This window comes from Equus quagga, chromosome 4, assembly GCF_021613505.1.
Source record: "Equus quagga isolate Etosha38 chromosome 4, UCLA_HA_Equagga_1.0, whole genome shotgun sequence".
NCBI classification, from domain to species: domain Eukaryota; kingdom Metazoa; phylum Chordata; class Mammalia; order Perissodactyla; family Equidae; genus Equus; species Equus quagga.
This window is the reverse complement of record NC_060270.1, coordinates 37,624,013-37,651,310: the sequence shown is the minus strand read 5'-3', so window position 1 is coordinate 37,651,310 and position 27,298 is coordinate 37,624,013. Positions and strand designations below refer to the sequence as shown.

The 27,298-nt window shown below is 42.4% G+C and overlaps 2 protein-coding genes across 3 annotated transcripts in view; one reads left to right on the top strand and one right to left on the bottom strand.

Annotated features, from left to right (window-relative positions):
- Positions 1-11,546, bottom strand: part of ABCC5 (ATP binding cassette subfamily C member 5) — an 84,634-nt gene extending 73,088 nt beyond the window's left edge. Inside the window, exons 1-2 of one of the 2 annotated variants that reach the window (XM_046657932.1) lie at positions 11,345-11,546; positions 8,083-8,266 (exon numbers count right to left, since the gene is read on the bottom strand). In XM_046657932.1, coding sequence (XP_046513888.1) covers positions 8,083-8,211 — 129 coding nt within the window. In that variant the 5' untranslated portion in view covers positions 8,212-8,266; positions 11,345-11,546. Of the gene's footprint in view, positions 1-8,082; positions 8,267-8,858; positions 8,881-11,344 lie in introns of those variants that run through there. The other variant, XM_046657933.1, reaches the window with a different exon arrangement.
- On the top strand, positions 11,287-24,448 carry LOC124238653 (5-hydroxytryptamine receptor 3C-like). Its single transcript, XM_046659834.1, is given in 10 exon segments — positions 11,287-11,521; positions 18,793-18,846; positions 20,700-20,884; positions 21,255-21,299; positions 21,765-21,874; positions 22,144-22,313; positions 22,507-22,667; positions 23,489-23,693; positions 23,873-24,088; positions 24,219-24,448. Coding segments are annotated over 10 exon segments (1,611 nt in total).
- The last annotated feature ends 2,850 nt before the right edge of the window (positions 24,449-27,298 follow it).

Here is a 27,298-nt window from a genome sequence, read left to right as displayed (position 1 = left end):
CACATTTTCTATAATGAGACCATAATTCTTTCATAATAATTTATCTTAGAATCATATTTCTAGTAAGAGATTAGAGCCAGATCCTTGATCTCTAGGATATAAGTCAGCTCACCAAAATATTTCAATTCACTAATTATGAAAACTCCAACCAAGGTTAAAGGGTCAGGCTAACATGGAACCAAAGGAGACACTACGTGAGGGTCCCTGGACTCTGTGAATACTTGCTTTGCCACCTTTCCTACAGGCAGAATACTCTAAGTTGGTAGAAATAAAATTCCACCAATGGAACACTTGAGAGAAGGGAAAAAAAGAGTGAGCAGCAACAATGGCACATGAACTCTAATCGACTTCTGCTTATTTTCCATTCTTCCTCCTTTCCTAGATTAGACATGCTGGTGGAAAACAAGTCACCCTTGCCTTTGGCTTGAGAGTAATAAGAAAACAACCAAAGACCACAACAAAAAAAAAGCTTATAAAAGCATCAAATAGCTTTGTCTTGCTTTTGCTTAAATTTTAATTTAAAGCAACTAAAATCCAAACTGCTTGGCCTATTACTCAAGAACATAGATTATCTGAAACTCACGGACCTATCCCTCTACCTCTGTGACTTCACTTTATGCTTAAAGCCAATGGGGCCTCATCCTCCCCATCCATAACTCTTTCTGCCAGGCATGTTCTTCATTTTCTCCAAATTCTACCTATCCCTAAGGTTTCCAATCAAATGCTGCCTCTTCCTGACGTCTTCCCTGATCTCAAACAGCAAAGCACTCTGTCTTTCTTATTAATTTCCACAGCACCTAAATTACAGTAATCTGTGTACACACCTATGAGTTTACATTTCTACTGGAGGGCAGGCCGGCCCAGCATCAATCTATCTTCATCTGCACCACACTACTTTGTTCAGGGTTGTGCATGCATCTGCAGAGTGCTCAAATGTTTGCTAAATTTAAAAAATGAATCAACAGCACAATCTTAACACAAACAAACCAGGGCTCATGGAGTTATGTGATCCACATGTGCATAGATGAATGCAATTTATATGAAAAGGAGCTGTGCCTGGAGCGTCATGCCTCAGACACAGTAACAGCATGACGGAGTGGTCCAGACATAAATCTTCACGTTAGTTGAAACGATGCCAGCCTCACGCCAGCCAAGGTTAATACTTAGGCTCAAAGGACTAATAGTAACAGAAGGCACCCCTATTAACACTTCAAGATTAAAGGAAGTCTGTTAAGCATCAAATTGTGTGTGGCCACAAGCATTACCTTAACTGCCCTAAACAAAGGGTAGATGTGAAAATGCATTATTTTTACTTTATCTCTAAGCAGATATGATACAAATATCTGAAGATGTGACTGATGAGAGCAATTTTCCCAAAGACTATTCCAAAGGAAAGATTTGGTCACCATACTAAGACATGGGCAAACTGTGGACTGTGCCACTTTGCTTACAGCTTCAGAAAAAAAAAAATCACTGGCCTGTTTCAAATCAGGATTTCTTCCTTGGCGCTTTACCTGACCTCAGTTTGACAGTTTCACGCTTCCATGTCAACCGGACCCTATCAAAGGCTAATGGTGGTGAATGAAACCTTGTTTTCCAATGAAGAGCCACAGATGTATCCTTATTTTTTGCTACTTGGAGGTACTATTTTTTTATTTCTGATGGTTATTAGGCATACCTGGCATCTGGGAGGTCCTGTCCCAGATTTCCTCTCTAACAATTAATATAGAAATGATGGTTATGATCATGTGACATGACATTGTAATCTCTACCCAATCAGCTGCTTACATTTTTAAAAACTGTATGCTTATATAGTCGTTCTGCTTCCCAACTACTTAAATTATCTATTTTTATACCATCTCTGAACCGGAAATTTTTTTGTCATCTTGCTGGTTCCCTCTATCAGCAAACTGTTATCATATGAGACAAGTGCAAGATAAATGTATCTAAGAGATTTGGGGTTTTGACAAGCAACATGCAAGAAGATTCTAGATGGCATGTGAACTTTTGAAAACATTTGACAGTTTTGCATCCATTTTAATGTGTGTAAAAAATAGTTTGCATAATCCCATTATTTGCTTAGGTCAAGGCTGAGCAAAAAGGAAAAAAAACAGTAGAGTAAAAGAAATATTTTAAGTAAAAAAAAATTCAGAGGATACAGGATATGGTAAAAATCAGGAAAACAGTACTTAAATTTAAAAGTTTAGGAAACATGAAAGGATAATGAAAATGAAACTCATGCGGACTCCTCAAATTTTATAAAAGCGGTATTATCCTTCCTGTTTCTTCAAGTTGAGGCTCAGTCACATGAAGGAAACTTGCTGTCTGGTACCTGACTTAATAACTTAGGGGATAAAAGGCACAACAGTGACTCCATTTCCAGTTCTTCCCCTACAGAGGAAGAGCTTGCTGCTGCCACTGCATACCCTAATGTCACTTCTCCCCTAACCCAGTGGACAGGGACGCTGTCCCCAGAAACTTCACAGGACCACATACTAGCTCCCCAGGTTCTCCCCCTTCCTGCTCTGGGAGCCATCATGGGTAAGTTGCTCAACTCAAGGCTTCATCTACACAGACACACTAATGACTCCAACATTTTTTCCCTGTTCTCTTTCTTGCCTATGCTCTAACTATCTGCTGATCATTGTACCTGGATGCACTTCAAATTTAACATGTTCAAAAGCACACTCATTCTTACCTCCCAAATCTTCCCCTTCTCTTCCCATATGTCCATTAATAGTTTTAAATTCTTACCACCAATCCCAGGCACCCCAATGCTTCCCTCCCCTTCCAGAGATGCCCCTAAATCTCTCCCCTCTCCTCCACCCTCACTATTATGCTTGGACACAGACCCCTGGCCTCTCTCACGTGCACTGACACATGTGACTGCTGACTGCTCCCTGTCATTTGTCTCTCTCTCCTAGACAGGTTTTTTCCACATTGCCTCAAAACTAATCTTCCTAAAGTAAAACGCGAGTCTTAAAAATCATGTCTCAGCTCAACATCACTAGCCATTAGGTAACGCAAATTAAAACTACAATGAGGGCCAGCCCTGGTGGCCTAGTGGTTAAGTTTGGCGCACTCCACTTCAGCAGCCTGGGGTGGGTTCCCGGGTGTGGACCTACACCACTCGTCTGTCAGTGGCCATGCTGTGGGGGCAGCTCACATACAAAAAGAGGAAGACTGGCAACAGATGTTAGCTCAGGGAAAATCCTCCTCAGGAGAACAAAAACAAAAACAAACTACAATGAGACATCAGACACACCCATTAGAATGGCTAAAATAAAAATACAGGCATACCTCAGAGATATTACAGGTTTGGTTCCAGACCACCACAACAAAGCAAATATTGCAGTGAAGCAAGTCACGTGAATTTTTTGGCTTCCCAGTGCATATAAAAGTTATATTTATACTATACTGAAGTCTATTAAGTGTGCAATAGTGTTATGTCTAAAAAAAACCAATGTACACACCTTAATCAAAAAAAACTCTCTTGCTAAAAAATGCTAACCATCATGAGCCTTTAGTGAATCATAATCTTTTTGCTGGTGGAGGGTCTTGCCTTGATGTTGATGGCTGCTGACTGATAAGGGTGGTAGTGCTGAAGGTTGGGGTGGCTGTGGCAATTTCTTAAAATAAGACAGCAATGAAGTTTGTCGCATCAATTGACTCTCCTGGGGTTTTTTTTGGAGGAAGATTAGCCCTGAGCTAACATCTGCCACCAATCCTCCTCTTTTTGCTGAGGAAGACTGGCCCTGAGCTAACATCTGTGCCCATCTTCCTCTACTTTTTATATGTGGGACAACTGCCACAGCATGGTTTGACAAGCAGTTCATAGGTCGACACCCAGGATCCGAACCGGCGAACCCCGGGCTGCTGAAGCGGAACATGTGAACTTAACTGCTGCGCCAGCAGGCCTGCCCCGATTGACTCTCCTTTCACAAACGATTTCTCTGTAGCATGAGAAGCTGTTTGACAGCATTTTTTACCCACAGAACTTCTTTCAAAATTAGAGTCAATCCTCTCAAACCCTGCTGCTGCTTTATCAATTAAGTTTATACAATATTCTAAAGCCTCTGTCGTCATTTCAACAATCTTCACAGCATCTTCAACAGGAGTAGATTTCACCTCGAGAAACCACTTTCTTTGTTTATCCATAAGAAGCAACTCCCCATCCATTAAAGTTTTATCATGAGATGGCAGCAATTCAGTCACATCTTCAGGCTCCAATTCTAATTCTAGTTCTCTTGCTCTTGCCACCACATCTGCAGTTCCTTCCTCCACTGAAGTCTTGAACCCCTCAAAGTCATCCATGAGGGCTGGAATCAAATTCTTCCAAACGCCTGTTAATGTCATTTTGACCTCTTCCCATGAATCACAAATGTTCTTAATGGCATCTAGAATAGTGAATTCTTTCCAGGTTTTCAATTTACTTTGTCCAGATCCATCAGAGGAATCACCAACTATGGCAGCTATACCCTTACAAAATTTCTTATTTCTTAAATAATAAGACTTGAAAGTTGAAATTATTCCTTGATCCATGGGCTGCAGAATGGATGTTGTGTTAGCAGGCATAAAACAACATTAATCTCATTGTGCATCTCCATCAGAGATCTTGGGTGACCAGGTGCATTGTCAGTGAGCAGTAATATTTTGAAAGAAATATTTTTTTCTGAGCAGTAGGACTCAACACTGGGCTTAAAATATTTGGTGAACCATGTTGTAAACAGATGTGCTGTCATCCAGGCTTTGTTGTTCCCTTTATAGAGCACAGGCAGAGTAGATTTAGCATAATTATTAAGGGCCCTAGGATTTTCAGAATAGTAAATGAGTACTGGCTTCAACTTAAGGTCACCAGCTGCATCAGCCTCTAACAAGAGTTAGCCTGTCCTTTGAAGCTTTGAAGCCAAGCACTGACTTCTCCTCTCTAGCTATGAAAGTCCAATATAAGGCTGTTTCGTCTACATTGAAAATCTGTTGTTTAATGTAGACACCTTCATTAATGATCTTAGCTAGCTCTTCTGGATAACTTGCTGCAGCTTCGACATCAGCCCTTCTGTTTCAGCTTGCACTTTTATGTTACAAAGGTAGCTTCTTTCCTTCAACTTCATGAACCAACAACTGCTGGCTTCAAACTTTTCTTCTGCAGCTTCCTCACCTCTCTCAGCCTTCACAGAATTGAAGAGAGTTAGGGCCTTGCTCTGGATTAGGCTTTGGCTTAAGGGAATGTTGTTGCTGGTTTGATCTTCTATCCAGACCAGTAAAACTTCCTCCATATCAGCAATAAGGCTGTTTGGCTTTCTGATCATTCATGAGTTCACAGGAGTAGCACTTTTAAATTCCTTCAAGAACTTTTCCTTTGCATTCACAACTTGGCTAACTGTTTAGCGCAAGAGGCCTAGCTTTCGGCCTATCTTGGCTTTCGAGATGTCTTCCTCACTAGGCTTAATCATTTCTAGCTTTTGATTTAAAGTGAGAGATGTGCAACTCTTCCTTTCACTTGATCACTTAGAGGCCATTGTAGGGTTATTAACTGGCCTAATTTCAATAGTGTTGTGTCTTAGGGAATAGGGAGGCCCGAGGAGAGGGAGAGAGATGGGGGAATGGCTGGTTGGTGGAGCAGTCAGAACACACACAACATTTATTGACTAAGTTTGCCATCTTACATGGGCATGGTTTGTGGCGTCCCAAAACAATTACAATAGTAAGGTCAAAGATCACAGATCACCATAACAAATATAATAATAAGGAAAAAGTTTGAATTGTTGCAAGAATGACCAAAATGTGACACAAAGACACAAAGTGAGCAAATGCTGTTGGAAAAATGGCACCGATGGACTTGCTCGACCCAGGGTTGCCACAAACCTTCAATTTGTAAAAAACGCAATACCTGCAAAGCACCACTAAATGAGGTATGCCTGTAATGATAACACCAAATACCGGCAAGAATGCAGAGAAAGTGGATCACTCATACATTGTTGATGGGAATGTAAAACTGTACAGTCACTCTGCAAAAGAGTATCGAAGTTTCTTATAAAACTAAACATCCACTTACCATATGACACAGCAATTACCCTCCTGGGCATACATCCAGAGAAATGGAAGCTTCTATTTACACAAAATCCTATCCACGAATGTTCAAAGCAGCTTTATTTGTAATAGCTACAAACTAGAAATAACCCAAATGTCCTTCAACAGGTAAATGGTTAAACAAACTATGGTACATTATAACAGAGAACACTACTCACAATAAAAAGGAAAGAACTATTGAAACACACAACAAATTAGATAGATCAAGGGAATTATGCTGAGTGAAAAAAGCCAATCTCAAAAGGTTACATATACATGATCTCATTTATGCAGCATTCTTAAAATGACAAAACTACAGAGATGGATAACAGATTAGTGGTTGCCAGAGACTGGAGGAAAGGGGAAGGCAGGTGGCTGAGGCTATAGAAGAGTAGCCAAGAGATCCTTGTGATGAAGCTGTTTTGTATCTCGACTGTTGTGGTGGTCCTACAAATCTACACATGTGAAAAAACTGCATAAAATACACACAGAAATGACTACATGTAAAACTGGTGAAGTCTTAATAAGGTGGATGGATTGTATCAAGCTCAATCAATATCCTGTTGTGATATTGTACTGTAGTTATGCAAGAAGCTACCATTGGGAGAAGCTAGATAAAGTGTATTGGGATCTCTCTGTATTATTTTTTACAACTGCATGTGGATCTACAGTCATCTCAAAATAAAAAGTTGAAAGAAAAAAAAACCTTTCCCAATAACTCTCAATAGTTCCCCAACGCCTAGTGTTAAGATTCTTAGCATGGCATGCAGAATTTTCTCTTACACACCCTACACTCTAGACAACTAATTCTAAGAGCTAACCTTTATTGAGTACAGGCTATGGGGCAGGCACCACTCTAAGCATTTTATACATACTATCTTATTTAATCCTCAATGATCCCATGAGTTAGGTTTACTGTCAATACAATTTTATTCATAAACCACTAAGACACAGATGACATAAGTAGCTTGAAAGCATCCCCATCTGATCCTCCTTCATAGCTCTGCTCCAATATTACCTCTGGAACTTTTTCCAGATTGAAGGGCTACACTAACAGTGTCTAGAACTCAGAATATATTCAACAGATGTTTAATTAACATAAGGTCTTGACAAAAGGATACAAAAAAGTTACAAAACTGGCACCTTAAGGATTTGACCCTGATTACATTGAATCTATGTTTCTCCAAAGTTAAGCCTGAATGGGAAAGCATTCTATAACATTCAGTGGGGACAGAAAACATCCATTAGCGAGAAAATGCTGATTAAGACAACAGCTTTCACACACCAAAGAGGGACAAGTAATGTCTGGCTAAAGAAACCAGTGTCACTTGCAAAACCCGTATCTTTCTCAAGTTTTCACATAAAAAATACACGAACACAAACCTCAACTTCCTAAACCCAGTCACCCCCATTCTTCCTTATTTTTGCAATTTAAGAAAAGGTATAATTTTTTTCCTAAGAAGAAAGATATCTCCTCTGGTTTAAAACGTATATTCATTATTTCCCTTGGAAAAAACTAGATTATTATCTAAGAGCTCCTTTACATTCATGGATTTACTTGAAAAACGTACTGGTTATCCCACAACAATCTAGAAGGTTCCAAGTACACTCTGAAATCTGAGCCTCTCCAAAGCAGCCACATTTAAACACAAACAACAGAGGCAGAGGAAAAAACGCATCTGAAGTACAAGAATGAAGTTCAGTTGTTCCTATTGCCCCTGCTCCCTCCCCAGCCCTCTACACCCCCATAAGTTGTCTTCTCTTAGGCCAAGTCTTTTCAGAAAGCACCAAAGGAAGGTACATGGGGCACAGAGGAGAGCACCAGGGAGGAGGCAGGAGGCTGAGAGCTGACCTCTCCTTCTCCTTCATATGTAACCATAAATTCTTAACAGTGACCTAAAGCCAATAAAGAAAAAGAAACTTCTTTTTAATAGTGCATGATATGAAAAAAATAAGGTGTGGTCTAGCACAACAAACAGATAAGAAAAGGGGCTTAGGACAGGAAATACTGACCGGTCGAGTTCTCTTATACTTGGAGTCCTCGCGGTCTCGGTGCTGCCCAGAAGTGTTGGCTCTCTCCCTCTCATTTCTGTAACCAGGACTGGGGATGATGTACTCTTTTCCTATGTCAATATCCTTCATCTTCTCTGAGTGGAGGTGCCAGGGCTCACACGCTCTTGGTTTCACTTGAGGATTTCTGAAATTAAAAATTCATCAAGAACAGATACTTTCTAAATTGTGCTTAATTATATATGAAATAGCTTTAAAACAAGAAAAATGGGACAAACGCCTTAAAGTTTTCTACTGTTTTATCTATAAAAATAATTCTTCAAAAAATTTTCAAGTACCATTTCATTTTTTAAAGGAAAAAAATTCAGTGTAATTGAATCAAGAATTATTTCCTCCCACCTCTTAGGAAAAATAAAGATTAGAAAACAATTTTAAAGTGGATATCATTTCTCCTACTAAATTTTATGAAATGAAAACTTAGAAAACACTTCTCTACCAATGATATATCCCATCTCTGCATTTTTCTAATGAGGTAATGGGTTAGCTGTTGTTATTTTAAAGCTGCCTGGAGTTACACAGATAAAATGCAAAACAGTATTATACCTTATCTTTAAAAACAAATTACCCTTGGGGTAGTGCAAGTCTTCTAAAATTAGATAGTGGTGATGGTTGCACAACTCTGTGAATATACCAGGGGTGAGTTTCATGGTGTATAAATTATATCTCAACAAAGCTATTATTAAAAAACAAATTCCCCACCCCGTACTACCAAGTCTTACCTAATATCTACTTGAAACTGTTCAAACCCTTTGCTTGCCTGGCTAACTCTAATCCATACGCCATATCCATCATTCTGGTAACTTCTGAAAAAATAAAACACACACACCTCTCTAGAACATTTCCCCAACTCGAACAAGCCTCAAAGCTTCCCAGGTGCAAGCTAAGAAAATACCCTTCAGACCAGCCTCACTAGAAATTAAAGAAGTGTAGCTGTGTTGCCTTTTGGATTCCATAAATTCTTAGCTGTCACCGTAACTTCAAAGTACGGCTCTGCAGAGAAAATTTTGACAGCTACCATTTATTTTTTAAGGTATCAGAAAAAAGAAGAACATTGACTAATCCTCTAAATAAAAAGGACTAAATCTCCTCCACAGAGAAATGTGTTTCCAGCACAAAGAAAGCTAGACTTTTTGCCTTTCAGAGGTCCGGTTCAAGCACCCTGAGTTGATAATGTTAAGTTACTTATCTTTAAAAGAAAAAAACAAGGTCACCTTGTCCAATGACAAACTGCACCATACAGAACACCGGCTTACAACCAAGAGCACGGCTCTCACGTCACTGAGACCTCATTAAGCCTAAACTATAAACAGACCTGGCATCTGCCAGTGTCCCCAACGTTAGGATGCAGCTGCAGATCAGCGTAATCCATCTTGTTACAGGGATCACAGAAGTCCAACCTTCCCCTCCAAAGGTTCCCTAGCCTAGCTGATTATTTGGACGTGGAAAAGATTAGTCCTACTTTGCAAAAAGGCAGGAGGAGAGGGAGGGAGTTTAAAAGGGAGGAGGGCAAAGTTACTCATTCACAATACCAAATGCGGTGTCACGAAGAACATAAAGACCATCTCAATTGTCTAACAACTCATGATAACCAAAGTTTCTTTCAAACACTTTATTTCAAGTTATTCTATGTACAAAGGGTGTGGGAAGCAATTTCCCATCACCTCTAACACCCGACTTCTTTAATTTCCTGGGAAAAGAGGCACAGCCGTGAGAGTAGCCAGCCCTTGAGCAGGCACAAAGTTACCACCTCTTGGCCTTGACACTAAGGAGAACTCCATCTTCTGTGTTTCAAGGAAATAAGACAGGGCACCCCACATGGAGGCCAGCCAAGAGCTAGGGAGCCTGACAGATTTTGGAAAGAAACAAGGCCCAAATCTGAAGCAGGCAACTAAGGAAGGATCACCAGGTCAGACTTTTTTTTTTATACTATTTGCATTTCCCTATTTTCTTCTGTTCTCAAAGTTGTTCAAAATTCTTTCTAAAACGTTAACTTTATTCAGATATTAAGAGGAAAAACGGGAAGGGATTTTTGTTTATGTTCGAGCCAGAGCTGTGTGACAGCACTAGCAGAATAATCGAAGTGGGAGAATCCCAAAGAAGTGTCCAGACTTGAAGTCAACGGAGTTGAGGCCACTTGGTCAACTGCCTTTTTTATCAACACTCTCCTTGCAGTGACAAAAGTGCACAATGATGCAGGGGAAACTGAATGGGGGGAGGGGGTTGCCTGGAGTACAAGAACCCCAACTAGCCAGACTGGTGTTTCCAAATTGCCTTCATTACAACATTCCTTAGCAGGTTTCCAACACCTCAGGAATCTCATTCCAGGCCCTGAAGGTGCACAAGACCTGAAGCTAAAAAGATAGGTATTTCCCACCCGCCTATAATCCACTTGTTGTGCCTCCAATCTTCTGCACCTTTTCCGTACTCATGCTGGAGACCCCAGTATATAGAAGCGACCCTTCTCCTTCCTTCAGAACCCTCTGAAACTTTGCCAATCATTCTTCTGCTCATCTGCCTCCTACCTCCCCACGTCTGTGCAGAAACCAAACGACCCCTGTGTCATAAATACAAAGCTCATGCAGCTCTGTGTGGTGGAAGTGGAAAGAGCACTGACGGCAGTCAAGAAATAGGGGTTCATTCCAGGTTCTGCCAAGGGTTTGCTGTGCGTGCCTCTGTCACGAACCTCCATTTACCCATTGGCAAAAAAACGAGAGGATGACTCCTAAGGTCGCTGGCAGCTCAGAAGCTCTGGCGTGCGGCTTGAGCGCGGGTGCCTCAGGCCACCTCCCCACAACCTTGAGGATGGAGGCTTCTCTCACGCCAGCTTCGCCTGGGATGCCCTGGCCCTAGGGCGTTCCCACGGCCAGCTGGGGCCTGGCGAGGTGATAGCCACCCACACCCACGGGCCGCGGGCGCAGCACCCCCTGGTGGCCGCAGTCGGAATGCAGCCAGCACCCAGACTACTCATCCCACCCTACCTGCCTTCCGACACCAGGGCCTCACCGCGGGCCCTCAGGGGTCGCGTCCCGAGGAGGCGGCGGCGGGAGATTAGAGCGAGGCCAGGCCCCGTTCCTCAGGTCTCCAGCCTCCCCCGAACTGTTCGTATCCCTGATCACAGTCAGCCAGCCCTGGAGGAAACGCACAGGGATGACCCCCGTGACAACCGAGGGAGACGGAAAAGGGTGCTGCCGAAGCCGCTCCTTACCTGTGCCCCAGCTCCAGGACGGCCGCTCCGGCCACTCGACCACGCTCCCGAGCATCAGCCCCAGAGCAAAACAAGCCTTTATAGCGGCATTGGCCGCCACACTGCGCAAGCGTGCTGCACAAAGAATCCCCAAGACTGAAGGGAATTGTAGTCCGCCTTGCAGGAGCCCGAGGCTGGGTACGCAGCAAAGGACTATATTTCCCAGAAGCACCGTAGAAGCCCTGGAGGAGGTGCAGGCTGCTCCTCCTTTCCTCCGCGCTCCAGGCTCTGCACCATCCTTCCCAGCGCTTTTGCGAGCCTGTCTGGAATCTTCTCTGAGGCCCTGTGCCCCAGTGGGTGACCAGGAGGGTTGACAGTAGCCCTGTGTCGGTGCGCAGCCCAGTGTTTCTCTGCAGGGCGGTCACGACGGTGCGCGTTCGTTTATGCACCGGACAACGCTGTGAAGGTCATGGTAGCCTCTTGTGTCCTCGCGACCAACCAGCCCCCAATCTGATCTGTGTGGCACTTACCAGCTCACGACTGCTTACTCACGATTCTACCCTGCATTCCTCGCTGGTATCAGTTTTCTCACTTTAATCCCACCCGCCCATCACATAATGTTGTGCTGCCTGCTTTCTAGATAGTCAAATCCCAGGATTACAGGTTTTAGTGGCACGAGCCATAAAATGGTATGCCAACTCATCCCTTTCTTTTTATATATGAAACTGAGGTTCCCAAAGAGATTGATCACTTTCTTTCTCTGTGTTTCATCTGTACTTTCAACACGATCATAACGTAACTACTCGAGTGCCTACCTGCTCCGTAGCTGGTGCCTTACTTACATCTTGTTTCTTTTAATCTCTGTAATCACCCTATGCGTAGGTATTATGATGATCCATTTCAGAGATTTTTTTTTTTAAAAAAGGAAGGTAAAGTGACTTGTCCATCTTTACACAACTAGCCCGTGTGAAGAAACTAACGTATCATAGAGCTGAAGTAATTAATGCATCCTTAATTGCATAAGGATGGATTAATAGACCAATGCAATTGAATAAAGAGCCTAGAAACTCAAACTGTCTCATGCATTTTTGTAAACTTGATCTGTAACAGTGATTTATAACACTATAAATCAGTAGGGAAAGGAAGAATACTCAATAAACGGTGCTGGAAAAATTGGTTATCCTTATTTTTTTAAAACTCGGGGATTACTACTTCATATCACACAGAAAAATCACTTTCAGGTAGATCGAAAGCCTAACTGTGCAAGGGAAAACTTTAAAAAGTTTAGAAGAAAATGTGAAATATCTTTGTGAACTTGGGAGTAGAGAAGAACTTCCTAATAAGATACCAAAACAAATAATAAAGGAAAGATTGGTAAGTTTTTACTATATTAAAATTTAAACTTCTGTACAAGATGCCATGAAGTGAAAAGATAAACTGCAAGTTGTAACTGACAATTTTTTTTTTTTTGAGGAAGATTAGCCCTGAGCTAACATCTGCCACCAATCCTCCTCTTTTTTTCTGAGGAAGACTGGCCCTGAGCTAACATCCATGCCCTTCTTCCTCTACTTTATATGTGGGATGCCTGCCACAGCATGGCTTGATAAGCAGTGGACAGGCCCGCACCCGGGATCCAAACTGGCTAACCCCAGGCTGCCAAAGCAGAACGTATAAACCTAACTGCTGCACCACCAGGCTGGCCCCAAGAAATTTTTCAATACAAAATATACAAATAATTTGTACAACTCAATAAGAAATGTCAAAAAACCCCAATAGGAAAATAGGCAAATGGTAGCAACAGTTCACAGAAAAGGAAACCTGAGCAGCCACTCAAATATGAGGAGACACCCAGTCTCACTAATAATCAGGGAAATGAACATTAAAATAGCAGTGAGATAACATTTCATGCCCATCTGACAGGAAAATGCAAAAATCTGACAACACCAAGTGTTGTCAAGAATCTGGAGAGACAGGATATTTCACGTTTCTGTTAGAGTGAGTATCAATTGATAGAACAACATTAAGGAGCAACTTGGCCAAATTTAGCTGGTTGGAAATGGACTGTGTGGTTTGACCTCCAGTAGACCCCTAAAATTCAGTGGCATGAAGTCAGGAAGTTTATTTCTCTCACGCGTAGAAGTCCTGAATGAGTAAAACAGATCAGCAGTGTAGTTCTGCTCCTTGCAGTCAGTCAGAGACCCAGGATGATGGCGGCTCTGTCAGCTTCAACATATGGCTTTCAAAGCTGCTCTGCTCTTTGCTATCACCAGTCGCCCAGGTGGAAGGAAGGAAAAAGAGAGTGTAGAGGAGGTGTGATCTGGTCTTAAGGCAGCAGCCAGAAAGCAATGTACATCATTTCCACTCATATTCTATTGGTGATGATTTAGTCATATGGTCACATCTAACTGAAGGAATTTGGGAAATGTAATCCTCAGCTGGGCAGCTATGAGCCATCTATGACTCTGTTACAATGGAAGTAGGAAAGAACAGATTTGGTTGAAGCTAATGGTTTCTATCATGTATGCCTATCCTTGAATCCAGCAATTCCACTTCCGTGTATATGCTTTAGACTAGCTTTTCTCAATGGCTTCTGCAAGTGAATTAAGCCCTACACAAAATTATTTGAGTGACTATTTTCTCAATTCTCCCAAGGGTAACACATAGCTAGTATCATTCTAGATGTCAAGGGGAGAAGTTAATTCATTAAGCACAATGAATACCTTAGGGCATTAAGGCTTAATGCTATTAGCCAAGAAAAGCTGCCCTAAAGGGTCTCCCACACATGTGCACAAGAAGGTATATTCGTTGTGCATTGTCTGTAATAGTGGAAGGAATCTAAAGTCCATTAACAAGAGAACAGGTAACTAGATAATGATATTTGTACAGTGGGATACTATGTAACAGCTAAAGAACAAGAGCTATAATGTATCAATATGTGTAAATCTCAAAAACAATGTTGAGCAAAAACAAAAAGACTCACATTGTATAACTCCACTTGTATTAATTTTGTAAACATGTACAAACATGATATGTTATTTGTGGATACACACATATGTATTAAAAAAATATAAAACCATGCCTGGACATGATAAACAATAAATTCAAGGTGTAGTTACCTCTGGTGTCGGTGGGAGGGGAAAAAGATCAGCGAGGGATACACAAGGGGCTTCATCTGTTTCTGTAATGCTTTATTTCTTTAAAAAAATGACTTATAAATGTTAAAATTCAACAAACCTTGGAGGTGGGTACATGTGTGTTTCTAATATCATTTGCTGCACTTTTTGGTAGCCTTTCAGTATTTCATAATAAAAAAGTTTTAATATTATAGGAATAAACCATTTCTCCTCTCAATGGGGATATATGCAACTTAACAGACGAATCTTGCAGACCGATATATATCAACCTCTACTGATGACGATTCCTGAAGCACCTCCGACCACGGAGTTGGTTAAAGAAAACTTTTCCTCAGCAAACCTCAAACCACCTCTCCAAAGCTTACTAGTACTTCCAACCATGCCTCAGACACTGTGGTACCCAAAGATGCATATCTGATACTTTCAGATAAAGTAAAAAGCTCCTAAAATCTCCCCTGAAATACTTCAAATAGATTGATTATAGATTTTTTTTTTTTAAAAAGAATGAATGAACACTATACGGTTCTGGTGTCAGGCCTCAATAGGCTATGCTGCTATCTCGACCTGTCCAAGGAAAGCCTGGGCTATACTTAGACTTAACTTATGGACATGGTATCGATGATATCCCCTCCTTGATATGTATTTGTGTTATGAAGTGTCTTGGGGGCGATATTCTCCAACCCTTGGGAAGCAGCTAGAGAATCTAGGTTGCATGCAGAATTGTAAGTATTTTAAAATAATATTCATGTTGGATAATGTACTAAATATACTCATTCATTCAATATTTGATGGAGATACAATGGATCTAAAACAGACAGGTTTCCTGCCCTTCTGGGGCTTAGAGTCCTAGATAAACATTAATCCAAATTTAAACTGTAACTGTGGTAAGTACGGAAGGTATATGTTTCATCTGAAGGATAGTAGGAGTTAGCGAGGTGAAGACGGTGGAGGTGGGCAGAGGAGAGAGCACTCCAAGCAGAGGGAACAACAAAGGCCAGGGCGTGGGGGAAGGAAGGGAACATCTCTAAAGGCCTTTTAGACAATGTTACAGGTGTTTAAAGTAAGAGCAAAGGCAACCATCACGAGGTTTCGAAAGGTGAATGGGTTAAGAGATGAGAAATCTGATTTGCATTTTGAAAACTACACCATGGCTGGCAGATGAGAGAAAGAATTAGAGGCAGCTGGAATGGAAGGGAAGAGCCCAGCTAGGAGTGACTGTTGTCATTCAGGAAAGAGATAATGATGGCTTGGACTAGGATTGTGGTGGAAAAGATGGAGACAAGTGGATAGACTCAAGAGAAATTTAAGAGGTAAAATCAACAGACCTTGTTGATGGATTAGATATGGTGATATGAGAAAGAGAGGTGCCAAGGGTAACACCTAGGTTTCTGGTTGCAGAACTGGGTGGATGGTGGTAGTCTTGTTCATTGACAGGAGAAGTGCTGGAATGCAATAGCCTCCTGATGTCCTCCTCTATCCAGCTTGTCAGGAGCTAAGTCAAGTAGTAACAGTCACCTCACATCTGCCGAGACACTCATATTGACTCCTTCTGTCAGTGATAAAGACAAAATTTCTCTTTTGCAGATCAATTTTTACAATGAAAGTCATTTTCATGGAATAAGACTTTCTTTAAAAGTAGTTGATAAATTGAATTTTTATTTGACATCATGCAAACAATATAGTATAACAGAATAATGTACCTCTTTAATGGTTTCAGGACAATTAGAAAAGAAAAGAGGATTTAAGATGTAAACAATGCCAAATGAAAGCCAAATGACATGATAGCATGGTATAGAGACAAAAGTTTTGCAGTATTTTCGATAGAGAACTGCGTGTGGGAGAAGTTGAGTATTCATACAGTGCACAGTAATATAGGCACATTGTAGTAAGTCGTAGTGACACCAAACCTCTTAATCTCAAGTCTGTGTGCCCAGTGAGCAATAAACCAATCACTGAGCAACAGTGTTTGGAGATGAAGAAAGGTTTATTAGAATTGGCCAAAAGAAGAAGGTGGGAAGATATGTTCTCTCAAATCCACCTCAACATAAGAAAAAAGCAGGGAGTCTTTATAGAGCTAGGGGCTTGGGAGGTGGAATTTCAGAGAAACAAAGGGGAAATCCATATTCCTTTCACTCCAGATAAGCCCTTGGGCAGCCAGACTTCTGGGCATCAGCAGCAGCTGGAGGCTGGTTATCTGGTGATCATAACTTCTTTAAAGGCATTCTTTTTCTTCTGGAAAACAAGCTCATAAATCCTTGTGACCCTTGAGTCACCCCTCAGGTTAAACAAGAAAACAGCAAATTAACGAGATTAGCTTCTTTTCATCTGTGTCTGTTTTGGGAACAAGGTTCAAGAGTAATCATGTTCTTATTGAATATTTACAGTAACCCTCAGCTACCCGGCTTCAATACCACACACACACTCTATGAGGGAAAGAATTACATACTTCCTACCTTCACAGTAATAACTTCCCAAGTTCGTTAGCAGTAAGGGTAGTAGTTAGAATGAAATGAAGAATGGCTTTAAAAAAATTTTTAAGTACTATTATATTGAGATGTACTGTCAAACTGGCCCAACAAAATAACAGATAAATGTTCAAAAAATTAGCACCTTCTTAAAAAGAGGAAAAAATTGATAGCAATTATCTAATTTTAACAAAACAATATTATCCACTACATGAAATTAGTGTTGTGTTGATTCTGTAGTCTTACATGTACATAATTTGTAATTTTATTTTAATTTTATAGTGGTATAAGAGTTATAAGCATAACGATTTTTTTTTTTTTTTGCTAGGGAAAATTCACCCTGAGCTGACATCTGTTGCCAATCTTCCTCTTTTTGCTTGAGGAAGATATGCCCTGAGTTAACATCTGTGCCAGTCTTCCTCTATTTCGTATGTGGGTTGCCACCACAGCATGGTGCCAATGAGTAGTGTGGGTCTGCGCCCCCTACTGAACCCAGACCGCCAAAACGGAGTGCGCCGAACTTAACCACTAGGCCGCAGGGCTGGCCCCAGCATAACGACTTTATACATGGTTTATGAGCATACATATTTAAGTAATATTATAATATAAATAAGTCAACATCAGTGGTTTAGGAGAATCGTTTCCCTTAAAAGAGGTCTGAACCTCATTCCGGCTTGGGAACTAATGGGCTACAGAATTAAACCAAACTTTAGCCTGGTCTACAAGACCTTCCGTGCTCTAGCGCTGCATAATACCACAGCTTCGTTTCCTGTCACTCTCCTACTCAAATCTGAGGTCCTGACAACACTTGATTTCCATGTTTTTATTCTAGCTGTTTCCTCCACCCAGAACAACCATCTAAATCTACTCGGCTAAAATAACAAGCATCACAGCTCATAGACAGGCCTTGAGATTTTACTCCTCTCAGAATGATAATTAAGGCTTACTTCCTCAACTGAATAAAATGATACAGTATGTCTAGCATCTCTAATGGTGAAATGTGCATGGGGGATTCTCCCACATTATTGTGAAGTATGGACCAGGCACCCGTCAGGCCACAAATGGGAGCCAACAGAGTCCCACTAAGCCAGAGAAGCCCAAATCGATAGGCCAGCCCGGATGGAGCCTTCTCTCTAAAACAGGCCTAGGCAGACTGGAAGAGCTGTCACTCCCAGCATTCCCCAAAAACTTTCTCAAGAGTTTTTCTTTCTTTTTTTTAAAGATTTTATTTTGTTCCTTTTTCTCCCCAAAGCCCCCTGGTACATAGCTGTATATTCTTAGTTGTGAGTCCTTCTAGTTGCGGCATGTGGGATGCCACCTCAGCATGGCTCAATGAGCAGTGCCATGCCCGCGCCCAGGATTTGAACCGACAAAACACTGGGCCACCTGCAGCAGAGTGCGCGAACTTAACCACTCGGCCACAGACCGGCCCCTCAAGTGTTTTTCTTTATAGATACGGGCTTTTGATCGGAAGAAGAGATAAGCAACTTTACATTGGTGATAGCTTTTTTGGCATGAATGTCAGCTCAGGAAAATTAAAAATCTATGCAGGCTGTGTTTATTTTTGATTCAAAATAATTCATTTATTGAGTCCCATGAGGAAAAAATATATACCCTTAAAACACAAGTTATATACTTCATTGATTACAAGACCACCAATGAGAAAAGTCAGCATTGCTTTTCAGCTACTAAAATGGTACTGTCTGAGCATATTTGAGAACTAACAATACCTGAGCATGTTTTTAAACTCTGATACTAAAATTAGACCTAGGTGGATGACATGTGGCCTGCAGCTGGCAGGCCACTGATCTAAAGGAAAAGAAAGAAAAAAAGATTCCTGCTTGAGTCAGTCTAAGTTTATATTGCTCAGGAATTCAGAAAAAGCTTGAAATTTATATCTATTTTACTTTCTATTTGCTTGTAGGTTCTTACAGTTTAATCAAACATCAGGTTTTAAAAGACTTATCTAAAAAATGCTTATCTGTTTATTTTTTAATATTTCTTGATTTATTTATACATATGCTACTTGCATTCTATATTCTATGTGTAGCAAGTTCAAGAAATTTTTTAAGTTTTTTTTCTTCTAGATTTGTTCTATTTACCTAAAGTGGTGTTTCCCAAAAATAATCCATGGAGTACTAGTTCTGCAAGATACCCTGAGAAAAAGACATTTCCAAAGTCAACTAAGTTTGGGAAATATGTATGTGATATTCAAGTCATATCCATATTTTAGCTAAATATTCTGAGAAATCCTACAATAATAAAGCCTGTTTAGCCTTGTTTAATTCAGCATTTCCCAGACTTATTTAAACTTGACATAACAAAAATAATTTTTTTAGAGAAGCATTTAGCATCCTACAGAACTAGCGTTCTGCTGAAAATGCTTTGAGAAATGCTGATCCAAAGTCATCTTTTAAAAAAGAAAAAAAAAGGACTTCCCAGAGGGGAAGGAATTCTCAAACAGTGAAAAGTGATGCTGAGGAGAGGGGAGGGATGATCCTTATCAGTATCCAGCTGAGTGAGGCTGAGAGAAAAGGCTGTTAAGCTCACAGAAACTGGGGTTGCTTCAGCCAACCCAGACATTTTAAGTCCAGAAGATTCCATTCAGGCTGAAGCAACGTGAGCAATCTTGAGAGAGCCAGGAAAACAACAACTTCTATTTCTGCTTCAATTCATTAATTGCTTGGGATGGGGAAGGCACTATACAAATATTATCTCTAATCACATAAAACCCCTGGGAGAGAGGTTTTATCCTCCCAGTATTAGAGATGAGGAAACAGAGGCTGAGAGAGAGTGACATGATTCCAGTAGAAACAGGATTTGGTCTTAAGCCTTTCTTACTGCATCATACTAACTCAGTCTGTAAAGCATCTTCATTGAAGCAACTGCTCTCCGTTTGCTCTCTAAGCCACTGACTACCCTCCCTGGAGCTTTCTCTAACAGAAATAATTCCAGAATAAAACAGGTTAAGCCGCTGATGACTTTGGCCCACTTAAGCATACCAAGTCTTGTTTCTACCATGAACCAAATATTTGCACATTCTAAATCAGACAAGACCTGTGATCACCTAGGCATGGCATGGGATTTTGAAATTACTTCCCAAGGCTCTTTAAGAATCACACAAGGAAATCAATCTTAACATCCAAAGGCAAATTCAAAAGGCTAGAGAGGCCAAGCAGGTAACATAAATGAGGAACTCTCTTTAAGATAGTCTCAGTGGTGACAGCTACTGAGTTTTAGACAAGAACAATCACAGCACAGAGTAGAGATAAAGTAAATACTCATCAAGTAGAAAAACTGAGTTCCTTCCTTCCTATAAAGTCCCGTGTATCTCACGCTACCTACCTGATCATTTCCCTCACCAGTAATGCACGATCACCTATGCCTTACTAATACAGTGAGGCGAACTGTGACTGCAAAATTTGTCACTGACATCACACAGATGGCTCAAGGACAGAGATGAGCAGTGGAAGGACATTGAGTGAAGGTGGAGAGGTTTGTAGTGAGATTGTCACAAACAAAGCAGGACACTGAAAAGCAGTGGTCAGGGCTGAGTTTGCATACACATATGGACAGGTTTTGCATGGGGGCAGAAACAATGGAATTGAGGATGGAGCCCTGATTCAGCCCACCTCATCAACTTCCACCATTTGCCTATCAGCCCAGCCCATGCTCCCTGGCCCAGGAAAGGGGAGTTCACAAGCTTCTCCCAAGCCTCCAGCTTTCTCTCATTGCAGAAACACTCCCTAGGTCCCAGCTCTGGCACTCCTCTCACAGGGTCTCTGCTCTCTACAGGAAGAGGAGACATTTTCACCATCAATTGCTCAGGCTTTGACTGGCATGGGGTAGATCCTGCTGTCTTCCAAGGCGTGTTTGCCAGAAACAGCTTCCATCCTGTCCTCGACTACAATAGCCCCACACATGTCAATATCTCCTTCACTTTGTCAGCCATCCTGGAAGTAGTAAGTCCTGGCTCAACCTTGCAATGGTCCAGTGGTGAGCAGTGGGTACCCTGATTGGATTTTGTAAAATTAAGAGCTCGTTCTGTGGGGTGGGAGAGATGACAGGAAGTGCTACAATGACATCACTGCAGGTAAAATCTGTCTCTTTTTGGAATACTCTACTAGAAACACAATCCCAATGGGCTCTCATACTGGTTGTTTCACTTACATTTCCCATGTACCCTGGATTATTTGACCTATATTTTTCAGTGGCTTATAAACAAAAATCATTATTGCCACATAGAACAGCCTTGGAAATGAGTAAGAGGTGGGTGGTGGCATTGGAGTTAATCACAGAGTTAATGATCTTGGATGAAAAATGTTTTTCCAGAATGAACAACTTCAACTGATGACATCGTTCCTGTGGCTAAAACTGGTATGATAAATTCAGTTTCCCCTTCACCACGCTACCTCCTTTTTTCCACTCCTAGGTCCAACTTTTCAAATTATGGTGGATAAAGCCAAGCATATCCATGATTTAGATAAATTCAAACAGAGCCAGACCAACAGTAAAAACACAAAACATCCTGATTTTTCTGCCAGTCTAAGAGGGCAGAGATGGAGCACAGGGAGAAGGCGCCATAAACCAAGGCCATGGAAGCCAATACTTAAGTGGCTTCATCCCAGGGAATCCAAAGCCAAGCTCACGGTCTCCCTAGAGAGCACTGAGGGAGAAGTGGAAGCAAGTAAGACTTTGTTAGTGACATTGTGACAGCTGTCACCAGAGAGGGGATGGGAGAATGAAGAAATGAGCAGGGAAAAGAATGCAAAATGCAGGGGACAGAGCAAGACTAAAACTAGTTTCTACCCCCTGTTCATTCCACACCATGGTTTCCTTTAGATCTAGTACCATCCATTCATCAGGTGGAACCCAGAAGAATGTGGGGGCATCAGGCATCTCAGCATAGCAACTGAGAACCTATGGCTTCCTGATATCTTCATCAAGGAGTTGTAAGTATCAAGGCTGAAAAAACATGAAGGACACATATCTCCAGGGGAGGGCACAACGTAACTGATAGGGGCTACACAATAACTCAGCTTAGAAAGGAGCAATGTCTGAACTGAGGAGCTTACAAAACCCTCAGAACATGGAGATAGGTGGAAGGGTGGAGTCAGATGAGTGGAGCTAGAGCACAGAAATGGAGTGACCTGGGGGACAAAGTTCAAGTCTGATGAGAAAACCACAGCACCCACCTCCTCCTTGTCCTTCTCACATACAGCATGGATGTGGATCAGACACCTACAGATCTCATGGCTTATGTCAACAATGAAGGTCAAATCAAATACAATAAGCCAATGCAAGTGATCAGCATCTGTAACCTGGACATCTTCTATTTCCCCTTTGACAAACAGAACTGCACACTCACCTTCAGCTCTTTCATCTACCCTGGTGAATGAGGCTCATTATAATAGCCTGGTGAGAGGCAGAGAAAGAGTTTTGAGAGAGAAGAGGAGAGAAAGCTGGGAACAGTGAGAGAATCTCACTGAAAGGGTTGTGGAGGCTTACTGACGAGGAACCCAATAGTCCGGGCAAGGGGTTGGAACCCTCTGGGGAGGCTGAGTTGTCTGGATCTCCTTTGCAGCAGAGAGAATGGTCCTGGGCATGGAGAAGGAAGTGCAAGAGATTTTGAACACGTCACAGAACCTCATTCAGAAGCAAGGGGAGTGGGTACTTCTGGGTATTCACCAGACAGCGTCGAAGATGACTGTGGGCACCAACCAGTACAACCAAATTGTTTTCTATGTGAGCTCAGGGGCCCTCGTTGTGATCTTCTCCTAAGATGCATAGTTTATGTCCCCACAGAATGTAAGATCTCCCACTAGAAAGCAAGTCCCATGAAGGAAGGGATTTTTATCACTTTTTTTTCACTGATAAGTCTGCAGTACCCAGAAAAGTACCTGGTAGTCAGTAAATATTGACGGATTAATCCTCCCCAAGGAAGGAGGAGCTCCTACGGCAGTGATTCACAGTGAGGTGTGCTTCTCACCCACCAGAGCTATCAGAACTTTTTAGAGGGCAGGAATTTTTATTTTTAAAAAGAGGCAGTGGAAAAATTAGGAAACATTGTCTCAGGGATATTTTGACTCCAAATCCTGGTGATCTCAAAATATCTGCCGCTGTTTTATTTTTCCTCCCACTGGTCTTGAATGTCTACGCGCAAAATCGCTAAAGATTGGACATTAAGGAGGAAACAAGCAGAAATACAAAGATAAGATGCACAAGATTTTACCTAAGAATCTGGTCCCATAGTCTTGCTGAGGGCACACGGGTAGGGATAAAAATTTATGTAGAGAAAGTTGACACTTTGGGCCAAGAAGGAATGGGATACATTTCGGAGGTAAGCAGCATGGCAGAATCAAATCCTAGAAAGGCAGACTGTGGTGGTGAAGATACTTTGATTAATTATTATTATTATTATTATTAAGGGACAGGACAGTGAAAGGGACTTGAGATAACATTTCCTTACTAGAGTTTGGTCTGGGACAAATCTCAACTCTTGCTCTCAACTGGCATGGCAGCCTCCCAGCCTACTCCTCACTTGCTCCCTCTCTCCCCCCAACCAGTTGGCCATCAGGCGCAGGACCAGGCTCTACATCATAAACCTTCTGGTGCCCAGTAGCTTTCTGATAACCGTCGATGCCCTCAGCTTCTACCTGGCGGCAGAAAATGACAATCGTGCCGCATTCAAGATAACCCTCCTGCTGGGCTACAACGTCTTCCTGCTCATGATGAACAACTTACTCCCTGCCAGTGGCACCCCCCTCATCAGTATGGCCCCTCCCTCCATTAGGAGAATAAAAGTAAGGTGGGAGGTGCCATGGGAAGAGGGACCAGTGGGACCAGGTCAGAGTGAGAAGGGATCCTAGAGAAGGACCCTCTGGGGAAAGAAGGAACAAGAAGTCCTAGATGGTGTTTCTGGCCCTCACTCAGGCCCACCTTCCATCCAGGTGTCTGCTTTGCCCTGTGTCTGTCCCTGATGGTGGTCAGCCTGCTGGAGACCATCTTCATGACCCACCTGCTGCACCTGGCCACCACCCAGCCCCCACCCATGCCTCGGTGGCTCCATTCCCTGCTTCTATACTATACCAGCTCAAGGAGATGCTACCCCACTGACCCCCAGAAGGGAAACAAGGGTCTGGGCCTCACCCTGGCCCACCTGCCTGGTGAGGGAAGTCAGCACTACCCACACTTCCTCTTCCAACACCTCCATTTCTCTGCCCCTGGATCCTTCCCTGTCCCATCCCTCCCCAGGTTACCTCTGCAGCCCATGTCTGAGTCTCTGTCTCTCCACAGCTGTGAAGGAGCCGGTGGAGTTGGCGGGGAAGGTGCCAGGTCCCAGAAAAGCAGAATTAAATGGGTTCCCTGGGTCAACAAGGGCCCAGCAGGAAGATAGGGCTCAGAAGCAGCACTTGGTTAGCCTGTGGGTGCAGTTCAGCCACACGATAGACACCCTGCTCTTCTGCCTCTACCTGCTCTTCCTGGCCGTCTCTGTTGTCACGGTCGTCATCCTCTGGAACACCTAGGCAGATGCCTGCCTGAAAACCCCAATCTGGAGCTTCTCTTGCCTCCAGAAACCAGCCAGATTCTCATGCCTGTCCAAATTCTAGCCTCACAACCCTGACAACCACCTTGTTTTCAACACAGTCCTTTGAAGTTTCCAACCAGATCTGGATGATTTCCTGTGCCCTTCCAGAGTTAGGTTCTTGTTCCTGCTTGCCATCAGCTCCTCTCAGCCCTGCCACAAGTCCTGCTTGCCTGGATCCTCAGGGTATAGGTTCCTGGAATACTTCCTTGATTGAATCACCCCCAATAAACCCCTTTGCAGAAAGCATCGGCTCTTCCCTGCGTTATATTATAGTATCAAAAATCTTGAGATTGAGAGTCCTCTTGTGGAAACTTCTCATCACCAAAGTAAGAAGGATTTTCTTATTTTTTTAAAAGTCTATCAGACAACATGTGAAAGTGGGGAGAGGGGAGAGAAGAGGCCCAACTCTATTACAAAGAAATATAATAAAATAGGGATTAACCTCCTAAATCTAGTTATCCTGGATTTAAGCTTCAGAAATTAATAATGTGCCAGAACCAGGCCTCTCTTGCTTCAAGAGTGAAGCCTTTTGTCACACCCTGGCATATGACTCATTCATCATTAAACACTTAGAGTGTTAACATAATCCTGAATTACCGTTAACAGTGTCGGGGTTGCAATTAGAGTTAATGTGCCCTTAATCATACTAAATAAAGAACATTAGGCCAAGGAAAGCACATTTGAAGAGGGCACCTGCTTCACTTGGGAGTAACACAAATGCCCCCATATGAACTGGAAAATTCCCCTTCTTAGCACTCGCCTATTTTGCAAGTCTTTGTCTATTGGCCCGTCTGTCCCACTGGCTGCCTGGGGGAGGTAGAGGCCCCACTGTATTGCTGTACTTGAGAGCTGTATGGTTTGCTGGACACCCAGGTTCAGAAAAGCACAGACTTGAGAGCAATTACAACTCACACATAATCTTTTACTTTTAGCAACCATTTCTTTTCCTTTTTTTCATTTATTCTGCTACTTTCTATCCCAAGTCTAAATTTCCCAGGTCAAAATAGGCCAAGAGTAAAAAGAGAGTCAGAATATTGTACACTAGGGGGCCGGCCCAGTGGCCTAGTGGTTGGGTTTGCGCCCTCCACTTGGGTGGCCCAGGGTTTCGCTGGTTCAGATCCTGGGTGCGGACATGGCACCGCTCATCAGGTCATGTTGCGGCAATGTCCCACATGCCACAACTAGAAGGACCTACAACTAAAAATATACAACTATGTACCTGAGAGTTTTGGGGAGCAAAAGGAAAAATAAAATCTTAAAAAAAAAAAGAATATTGTACACTAAACAATATTTGCCTGGCTCCTCTTCTCCACTGCTCTTCTTCAAACTCCTCCGGCTCCCTCAGAGGATGCTCAGAGGATGACAAGGCTCCCAGTGTCCACTGGAAGTGCCGCTGCTTCTGTGCGGGCCCGAGGTCCTAACTCAGTGTCCGCTGCAGGAGCATCTGCCCTCTCAGAGCCCGAGCCACTGGAGGGCTGCATCCCGTGGAGGCAGATGTTCCCTGCTGGATGCTGAGTCCCCAGGCCCAGCTGTTACTTGTTCTTTCCTTGCAGTCTCCTTCTGCTGGGACTCAGGCTGGAGTCCACGGGAACTTGGGCGTATTGAGGCAGAAATATCCCACTAAACTCTGAATTTCTCCTTGCACTCAGACCCATAGTCTTCCAGCTAAAATTATGTCCCTTAATTTTCCTTCTTTTTTCTCTGCATTTTTTTTCCCCAGGAAGGTCTTTGGCTCCCCAGTTTCCAGAACCCTGTCAAGCACTGCCCTCACCATCACCAGTCCTCCAGCCATATCCAAGACCAAGTGTATACACAACCTAGGCTCAGATCCGGAGCCCTGACATTCACCTAAATAAACGAACGTATATGCTTATATTTTGGCAGTTCTTCAACTCACAGCTTTCTACAAGGTGGGCCTTTAGAAAAGACACAGTATAGTAATAACAATAACCAACAAAATATTAAGTTATTAATCTGTGGCAGGCATGTTTCTAGGTGCTTAGATGAATAAGCACATTTAATCTTTACAGTGATCCTATGAAGTAGGAACCACAGATCCACAAACCCTTGGAGCCCAATGTGTTTTGGAATTTAGAATTTGTCAGATTTTAAAAAGGTAACAATTGTGCGTGAATTATACATTATGAACACCCCAAGCAGGGTATGTGGCAGCACCCTGTAATCAAACACATTAAAATCTCTGCAGTGGAATCTGTGAGTAGCCTCACCAGATGGCAAAAATGAAACTATAAATAGTCTCACCTCTGTTCAGGTCAGGTTTTGACACCAAATGATTTGTGAAAAATTGTTTGGTTTTCAAAGCTTTCTAGGTTTTAGAACTGTGGTTGTGTATTATTATCATCCTCATTTTATATAGTCAAATAAATGAGATGAAACAAATGAGAGAATGAAGAACAGAGAGGTAAAGTGACATCCAGGGAGCTGTCCCCTAAGGTTCCACAGCGAGGTACGTGACAGAGCTACAGTCTGAACCCCGGCAGGATGACTCTAGACATGGACTCTTCCCCTTTGCCACACTGCCCTCCAAACTGAGGTTGAGAACCAGACAGGTTCCCTAAGGGTCCCATGTTGCGACGTCAATACCACTTCAAGTCTTTATCAGTTTATCAGCTAACACTTTAGGAGAATTAAAAGAGAAAGAGCACGTCCCTAAGACCAACTTTCTTTTAAATTTCCTTTTACTGCCTCCCTCAGTGTTCCCAGCTCCTCACCCCCTCCCACCACACCCCCATCATAAGTCGTCACACTCAGGTTCACTACTTACACT